The sequence below is a fragment of the Egretta garzetta genome, unplaced genomic scaffold, assembly GCF_000687185.1.
Source record: "Egretta garzetta isolate BGI_Z169 unplaced genomic scaffold, ASM68718v1 scaffold76, whole genome shotgun sequence".
Taxonomy (NCBI): Eukaryota; Metazoa; Chordata; class Aves; order Pelecaniformes; family Ardeidae; genus Egretta; species Egretta garzetta.
In genome coordinates this window covers 568,725-578,069 of record NW_009259859.1, presented here as the reverse complement: position 1 = coordinate 578,069, position 9,345 = coordinate 568,725, and the positions used below count along the sequence as shown (strand labels likewise).

The following is a 9,345-nucleotide window of genomic DNA, read 5'->3' as shown; positions in this document are numbered from 1 at the left end:
AGAGTGAGTCTGAGCATTGAGTTCATCCCCCAATGTAGAGAGGGCTCTTCTGCAGGACGTGTTTTCTGAAATGAAATGCCACAATTCAGGGTTTCATCCCACTGAGGATGACCACACAGCTGGTTGGATATTGGCCCTGCTAAAATCCTGTTTCCTTAATCAGTGATGAGACATGCTGAATCACAAGGATGAGAGAGCTCCTAGTGAAGCATGTAGCTGCACGTGTGCTAATTTGCATCACGTAGCTGTGTTATTCTTCTCTGCCATCTGCCACTGCGAAAACTCTGAGATCCAAACAGGGCTACAAGAAAGCAATGAGAAAATATCCAACCTGTCCCAAGGCTGTATTGTGTTATTATGTAGCTGCTGTTTCTATTTACTGCAAGAGCTGCTTCTCAGCATAAAATAATGAGTTAGGTAGTAAAAGTAGTTTCTGTGGGCATTAACGCAAGTGATGTGAAAAGCTCAAGATTTTAGTATACAGAACTGTTAAAGAGGGGTGTTAATTTTTTGGCAAACTAAGCAATACATCCTGAAGCATTCAAGATTTGCTTTTCGCTTACAAAAACCTAATTTAATCTAATATAACTGCTTGCTCAAATACCCTTTGTTAAGCAAATGAAATATGCTTTCTTTCATCTTTTGCAAAGAAGGAGGAAAGGTTCCAGAGCTTCTGGATGAAAGAATAGGTGGCTATAGAATCACAGGCTCCATCTTCAGTTTAACGGGTTCACTTAGAGGTTGGGAATTAAAATACACACATCTTTGTATTTGATGTTTGCTGGTTTTCAGGAGTAAATACACCATTTGCAGCTCCCACAGGAGCAGCAGCAGGACTCAGCCAGCAGCTGCTGCTTGCCCTGCTTGAGGAGAGGGTATGTACCCTTCTCGAGTATGTGCACACACTTACAGCAGATCCTCATGCAGTCTTGCTCTTCTTTCTAATAAATAGTTGGTAAGCCCAACTCCTGCTAGCAAAAAATAGTGTTCATTTACTATTCACCCAACCAGTTCTTTTCCCTCCCAGGGAAAAGGGTTGACTAGATAGGAATATTTCTATGCGCTGGATCCTGACCGTGGCTATGCTGGAAAACTCAGTGCTATGTGTTTTCTTTCTCTCTTTTCTTCCCTCTCTCCCCCCTTCTAAAAACAACCTTCTGAAGTAGAATAAAGTCACTTTGTCAAATGCTCAGTAAGGATTAATTAGTCAGTGTTTGTTCAGAGTTTTGGATGTCTTAAGCCTTATTTGGGAGTAGTGCTGGATATTACTCTTTTTGATACATTGACTTGATTATGACCAGCATCTTGATAGAGAAGTTTTTACCCTTCCAGAATCAGGTGCAATTTAGGATTTTATTCTCAAAGGTTGTGTATATTTTTATACACACTTATGAAGTATTTGCATATTATGTTATAGGTTTTCAATTATTTATATTTTTCAAAAACATTGAAGTGTTTAATATGAAGAAAAATATAATTTTTTTCTATTTTATTTTAGACATGTTTTAGCAGGTCAAGATGGTTCATAGGTATATGAATATTCTGAATTACTATTTGAAAATCCACAGGCCAAACAGAGAACTACTTTTATCTATAGAAATGAGAGCATCCATGAAGTAGTAGAGTTACCAGTTGTATGCCTAAATGATTTTTCTTGGTATATTACATTGTCTTATATTAGATATCAAAGTAAAAAATTATTTTAAAGTGGTTTTTGAGAAGAAAATGTAAATTCTTATGGGAGTTGTTTATATTTAATTCAGACACAGAACTTTTACATAAGGTTAATGCTAAAATTTTGAATTGAGCAAGAGCACGGTTGTTCTTTTATGCATTTTCATAGTTTTTTTGAGAAGAGAGACTGAGAATGTGTAATTCTAAATATAATGCTTCATTATTTTATCCTATTTGGGGTTTTTTAGAACTAGAGGTATGGTATTTGAACAGATGTTCCTTGATGTTTTATAATAGTTAATGCAACTTAACAGAATCTGTATATAAAGTTACCTGATTCTGCTACAGATTTCGTCACCTATTGCCTTATATAAAATAACATGAACTCGTGTCATTGAATGTTATCCACAGGACTTATCTAAAATGATATATTGATAGCACTCTACTCAGCTGCCAAGATAAATGTTTGTTTACATCTATATTAATTTAGAAGATTTCAGTTTATTGGAGGAGTTGGTATTGTATTGGTAGACAGAAGAGATTTACTAAAATCTTTCTCTTTTGTACAAGCAAAGTATACTTCATTTTAGAATCTAATGAATTGAACTTCAGTGCTGAAACAAAGTATAGGTGAGACATTACACTTTGTGAAAATAAGAATGTGAAGCTGAGTAAAAAAAAATCTGTATTTCTATTTTTTGCCCTGATTAAAGCAATCAATTTATGGACATTTATGAAAGATTTAAAATTACTATTTTTTCTGCATTTACTAGCATCATGGGGTTCAGAATTTTGATCTTTAAATCATCTTATCTTTAAAGCGATTACCACACCAGCTGAAAAGACCTTAAATAAATGCAGTTACACACTTATTTGGTGATGTGTCTGTAAAACATGTATATATGTATATACAAGTCCATGTAATATGAAACTCAAAGCTAGCAGCACCAACTCAATTTTTATTTTTCTCAGTTTGCATACGTTTGGAGGATTTATTTTGTTTTCCAGTATTTCTATTTGCAGAGCAGATAGAATCACTGACACATTATGTAATAATTTATTCTTTTGTTTTTATTTAGTTTGACAAAGGATATGCTTACAGCATTCGCCACAGCTATGGAAAAGAAGGAAAGAGAACTGATTATACCCCATACAGCTGCATGAAGATTATCATGTCCAATCCACCAAGTCAAGGGGATTATCATGGTGAGTTCCTTAAAAAAAAAAAAAAAAAAGTTTAAAACCAGTAGAAACCCTTGACTAGAGAAGTTCTTGCCTCCTGTAGCCTCTTAAATTACGTATTTAACTTCAAGGCCACAGTGATCGTGCAGAAAAGTTTAAAACCAGTAGAAACCCTTGACTAGAAGTTCTTGCCTCCTGTAGCCTCTTAAATTATGTATTTAACTTAGGCCACAGTGATCGTGCACTGTTCTCTTTAGATTGCACTTAATGGCTTCTGGTTTTATATACATTGTGTCATGCAGTGCAAGGAGACTTTAACTATGCAGATGCTTTAGAAAGTGACCAATTAGAGGTCTTTTGAGATACAAATTCAATCATACAGAAATTCTGAAGTTTGCTAGGGTACTTTAAAACCTCCTACCTCTGTGTGAATAGACATGGAAAACCTGCACCAGCTTCACCATTATTATTCTAGTACTGCCATTCATTCAGTTGTGTCTCAAAACTAATTCTGGGACAGAAAAAGCCCACTTTTATTTAAGGTGGTGGAACTTTCTAAGGTGTTTATAAAGTAGTATTTTTACAAAGGACTGTGCTTTAAAGACCAGTTGCCTCTCATTACTTGTGTTTCCCTGTTTTTTTTCACAGCTATTAAATGTGCCAGCGCTATCGTTGTTAGTGAGGAACTAACTAAAACTCCTCCTGTCAGTGAATGAGAATTGTGGCCTGTTTATCTTGGGGTATTTTATGTAACTCTTGAGCCTGTGGTGCCCTGATAACCATGCAGTGGAGTAATTATTTAAAAAAAAAAAAAAATAAACAATTGTACACATGGGCAATTAACTTTCTTATTAATAAGCTGTTACGCAATTAGGAACAGCTTAGCTGGTCTCTTGAGTCTCTACTGCTCTAACTCCTGGGTAAACAGCCTCATTTGTGAGCTTGCTTGCTTTTTCCTGTCAGGGTGCCCATTCCGCCATAGTGATCCTGAGCTATTGAAGCAGAAGCTGCAGTCGTACAAGATCTCTCCCAGTGGAATAACTCAGGTAAGGCATATTTTGCTTGGCACTTTCATTAGTAAGGCACTGCTTTTCAATTTTCTATTTGTGTAGGAATGCTATATGCAATTTGTCAGAATGTATTGTGAAATATCTCTTCTTATAAAAAGTTTAAACCAGAATCTTGGCTTTCTAGCTCCAGTGTTTCCACTGATGTGTTGATTATTGTCATTGCCTTTTATTGTTTAATAATGGGAGTTTGTTTATTACTATAGTGGATACAATGCAGGATTTTGTTTTCCTTCGTTTTACTGCACTGTGGTAAAAACTTTTAAATGAATCTGGCAATATTTTAGAGAATTTATTTCTATTCTTGCAGTGACTTGTGGAAGACTCTACTATGTAGTCAGTAGACCTAAGTAATTGTTTTCTGTAGTAAACTTCTAAGAACCATCCATTCTTAATCATCTGTTGCGTTAACTTCCCCTAAACAACAAAAGGACATGAAATACTTAGTGAAATTAAACAGAGATTTTTAGCAGCTTTCTAAAAGGTAACATTAAATTGAAAATCTATCTTATATAGCAAGGACAATGTAGAAATACATGTATACTGTGGCTCCCATTGCTTGCTCTAGCAAGAGGTTAAGGCTGTAAAAGGATGCCATCATCTTCATTGGAGGAAGATATATGGGTTAGACTTAAGCTGAGACAGCTCAGCAAAAAGTTGTGTATATTAACTGCCTGAAACCTGCTTTAGGTCTATAGGAAAAACCCACTTAAAGTTTTTGTGTTTAGTTCATGTAAAGTGTCATGCATCAATGGAGTCTTGTACTAGATAGAAAAGAATGTGAAAGTTCCACTTAAAGTAGTCTCCTTTAGAAGGAATAATTAAGATACAAATTAAAAGAGAATAGCTTTAAAGTGTTTATCGTTCGCTTATAGTTATTCTTGACAAATTCTTGAAATATCCAGACTTTTTCCTAGGAATGTTTTCTTCTTCTTTTCTTTTTTTTTTTTTTTCTTTCTTTTCTCCTGGTTCATATAAATAAGCATTTGACTGTCTTCCATATATTTGGCAGGCACCAGCGATACTTTCCTTTGGCTTTTTTCCTTTTTATATGCATCAAAAATTGATGCTGCTCTGAGATTTTTATCCTGCTAATCATTGGAAAGATTGGTGAGGATTTACTGGTTTAGCTGCCTTGCTATGTGTGGGCAGGATTTAGCAGAGGTTATTTCTTCAGCGAATTTGCGCAGTGGGGCAGTATCTTTATATTTAACATAGTTCCTTACTTGATGTGAATTGGGTTTTAGGTTTTCATTGTGCGTGTGTTTTAGTTTTTTCCCTTGTAAAGTAGGATTGGGATTCACTAGGAGTCTTAAAAAAGTGACTAAGAAAAACTGTCTCCATCAGTATCTGCTTTGCCTGGAAATGGACGCTGCTGTCCACAAATTTTGTGGTGACAGTTATAAGTGCTGTTGGGGTACAAGGCTCTGCAATGGCCACTCCTAGTGTTAAACCAAAACACACCCAAACCAAAACACCCTCCACCCTACAACTAATAAAAATTAAAAAAAAAATAAAAAAGAAGTTGGCTGTGGTTGGGGTTTTTTCAGAAATTGATCTTTATGATGGTTTGACCTTGGCTGGATGCCAGGTGCCACCAAGCCGCTCTATCGCTCCCCTCTTCAGCAGGGCAGGAGGAAAATGAGATGGAAAAGAAAAAAAACCCTCATGGGTCAAGATAAAGGCAGTTTAATAAAAAGCAAAAGCAAAGTCCGCATGTGGTAGCAGAAGGAAAACAAGATTTTATTCTCTATTTCCCATCAGCAGGCGATGTCCAGCCACTTCCCAGGAAGCAGGGCTTCAGTACGCTTAGCCACTGCTCTGGAAGACAAAACGTCATAAAAAATGAATGCACCCCCTTCCCCCATCTTCCTCCTTTCCCCTTAGCTTTTATCTTGGAGCTGACTTCATATGGTATAGAATATCCCTTTGGTCGGTTTGGGTCAGGTGTCTTGGCTACGTCCTCTCCCAAGGTCTTCCCCCTCCCAGCCCACTGGTAGTGGTGGGGGAATGTTGGAGACACAGCCTTGACGCTGTGCGAGCACTGCTCAGCAGTAGCCGAAAATACTGGTGTGTTATCAACCCCTTTCTACATACCAATAGAAAGCACAGCACTATGCAGCTTGACCCAGTACAGCCTCTTACAGCAGACTGTCTGTGAGATATTTGGGAGGAGGAGGAGGAAGAAGATTGATTCACATTTGTCTCTACGATCTCAAATAGATTTTATTGCTACCAATCCTTGTCGCTTCATTTGCGTGGTCCAGTAACATTTGCATAACTAGTAACAGTTCAGGACCCTTCAGTCCAGACAGTGTCTTTTTAGAGTCTTCTCTGATGCTGGTGATAGTTGCTGAGTATCAGAAATGTTCATTTTCCTTTAAGTTCAGTGAATGGTTATTAGGGATGGATGGTTTGTCAGTCTTTTGAAACCTCTGATGTAGTTACTTTTCCAATATCTGGGCCTCAAGGTTGACATTCACTCACTGTACCCTTTGAGTCTGTTAGACCCCCTGTTAATGAGAGCTTCCTTACAGCCTGACAGATTCCTATTTTTAATGAATGAATCAGAGCTTGACCTTTCAGCTATGTATTTTAATAAATGGTATGTCTTTCCTGGGGCTCAGAGGTTGCTCCTTGCTTCATTCCAGAATTCTTTTTCTGTCTTCAAATGTGACTTTTTTTAGTGTCTTCTCTTGCTCTACATGCTCTAGACAAGCAGGTTGTCACAAAGTGAAAAATTCCCTTCTGTGTTGTCAAAATCAGATCAGTGTATGTACCTAAATGGTTTTTCAGTTCCCCCTGCCTGGTTTATGGTAGACATAAATGTGTCATCCTGGACTGAGGGGACACTCAAGTGGCCACATGCACAGGACAGCAAACTCAAAGGGCGCAGACGTTTTACATCAGTTTTCCAGGACTCTGAGCTGTCTGCAGTGAGTGGAAGTCTTACATCCACTTAATGAAGGACAGGCTACAAAGTAGTTGAATCATAACAAATGTGTGTCATGGTGTCACAGGTAAGTCAGTAAATGACAGCCTATAGCGGATCTGGGTACTGGTTTGGTTTGGGGTTTTTTTTTTTGTTTGTATTAGAATCAAGGAAACTAGAACTATACCCCTGCTTGACTGTCTCACACAGTCCCTCACTTGCTTCCCATCCTGCTGGTGTGTTTACTGAGGTCTCAACTTTTCTTCCCAGCAAGGGAAACGCTGCTGTTGTGGAAGGATGGGGCAGAAAGCCATATCAACCCCTGCTTTGCAGCTGCTTGCGGTTAACAGTCTGAGGCATTACAGGCTGTGGTCCCAGGGCATTCCCCAGCATTCACTTCTGATCTCCAGGATCATCCTCGACTTCCCAGGATCTTCATCCTCATCTTTCTGGGCTCACAAGCCCCCATTTTTCTTCATCTAAACAGTCTACCTGCAAAACTTGTGGTCAGGGTTCTAACTGGTAGTTCTGTGTTGTGTCTCTTTATTAATGGGAAGATCAGAACATGTCACTTTTGTTTGGGCCAAATGTTATCAAAATTTACAACCAGCCCATACCAGTTGCATCTTGCTAGCAGGTTCGTGCTTGACGGTTTGAAAATTTAGTTTTGGATGTTTTACAAGCCTCTGTATGAAATCTGTGCAAAAGTAACTTGAACCAACTGTTGTTTGCTCAACTGTTTCCCAGCTTACTCTACTAGACGGGTGACCCTGAGTGAGTTAAGAAACTCCCTGCAGTGGTAATGGGTGTCAGATCATGTGAACAGTAGACTTTTGCTTTCCAGGTTAGTAGTGAAGCATGCTTCTCTGCAGCTAAGGAGTTGCTTTAAGGAATTCAAATGAAAGCTAAAGACGTGCAGTCCCTGTTGAGTGCAAATTACAGCACTCTGGAAATCACATTGAAAGGTACACACTGGACCTTCCAATTCATCCTTTCAGCCCTCCCTGCTTGCAGCAGATAGTATATCTCTACCAAGTTCTGTATCAGCAAAATAAAATACTACAAGATCTGTGAAAGTAATGCACCAAGCAATGAAACCAAACATATAAATGTGTACATAGACGTTAAATATTTAATGTATTGCAAGCAGTGTGAGATGGTATCTTAGAAGGCGCCTTTTATGAATGGGGTACTCCAAAATTTAACTGTCCATCTTGGAATCTAACCAGAAGTGCTAGTATTTCTGTTCCTGGGATCGACAGGTTGTGGGGCTGCTGTCAGCTTCCCTAATTGGGAAAGCCGTTCTGTGCTTTTCCTCTTGATACTTCTTTTCAGCAAGAATGCTCCTGCTGCACAAAAAAATCCAAGATGGCTTGGTATCAGGCTCCTTCACTGTGGAATCCCAGGATTCAATCATTATGCCAAGACTTTCTAATTCTAGAATCTGATGAAGTTTGCTGTCCAAATCCCAATCCTGTTTGAACTACCCCATGTTTGACTTTAAAACATAGAATATTCCTGCTCATTTCTTAAGAATGTGTCTTTGATTAATATTAGGAAGCATTCTGTTGGGCATAACTTGTGGCCTGGGGTACTATCCTCATCATAGCTGATTTTTACCTATAATTTATACTAATTTCCTGGATTTGAGAAGATACAACTTTCTGAACTGACTCAGTCAACAGCATAGAAATCTTTCATCTTCAGGTATAAAAGTTTGTTTTTATGGGTTTTTTCCAAAGGTTTAGCTATGGCATTTCCTCTGTGAGAACCCAGTCTCCCAGCAGCATCTCATCTTAGCTGTTCTTTATTTTTTTTTTTGAACTAACAGTCACTTGCTTCCTTTTTTGCCTTTCTAAGAACATAACCTTCAGCTGACAGTAGCTGTAACAGAACAGTAGAATCCTTTTTTTTTTTTTTTAAAATTCACTAATTCTCTCCATTTTGAGGTATTAATCCTTAAAATTAACTGTAGGTTTTTGCTTATAATGGTGTCTCAACTTTAGGAGACTAATCTTTGTTTTATTTAGTAACACGTTTTCCACCTAAACTAAATGTTTTCAGGGCTACAGATTACTTATATGCTATAAGCAAAAAGCATGCTTCTTTTTAAGAATGTCCCAATATATGCACCCAGGAGACCTTTGGGGTGGATGGTTTCTGCCCTAAAATATTTCCTATGTTTATCTGACAATATGTGAATCTGTTATGTAGCCATTGTCATGGAAACAAATGAGATTTTTTAAAAACATCTTCACGATAGGTCTCAAGGTGCATATCTCTGCTTAAGGTCATGAGAGCTCACACATACAGTTCTGTTCACATGCTCACCAAGTGTTTTGTTCTTATTGAAACTTTTGTACAGCCCCAAAGTTTTTGTTGAACTAGATATCATAGAATCATGGAATGTTTTGGGTTGGAAGGGACCCCTAGAGGTCATCTAGTCCAACCCCCCTGCAGTGAGCAGGGACACCGCTAACTAGATCAGGT

At 38.0% G+C, this 9,345-nt stretch overlaps 1 protein-coding gene across 1 annotated transcript in view; it reads left to right on the top strand.

Annotated features, from left to right (window-relative positions):
* LOC104127349 (DNA primase subunit 2) overlaps positions 1-9,345 on the top strand; it is a 124,580-nt gene that overhangs the window by 97,255 nt on the left and 17,980 nt on the right. The window contains exons 11-12 of the mRNA XM_009640014.2: positions 2,754-2,880; positions 3,820-3,902. Coding sequence (XP_009638309.2) covers positions 2,754-2,880; positions 3,820-3,902 — 210 coding nt within the window. The remainder of the gene's footprint in view (positions 1-2,753; positions 2,881-3,819; positions 3,903-9,345) is intronic.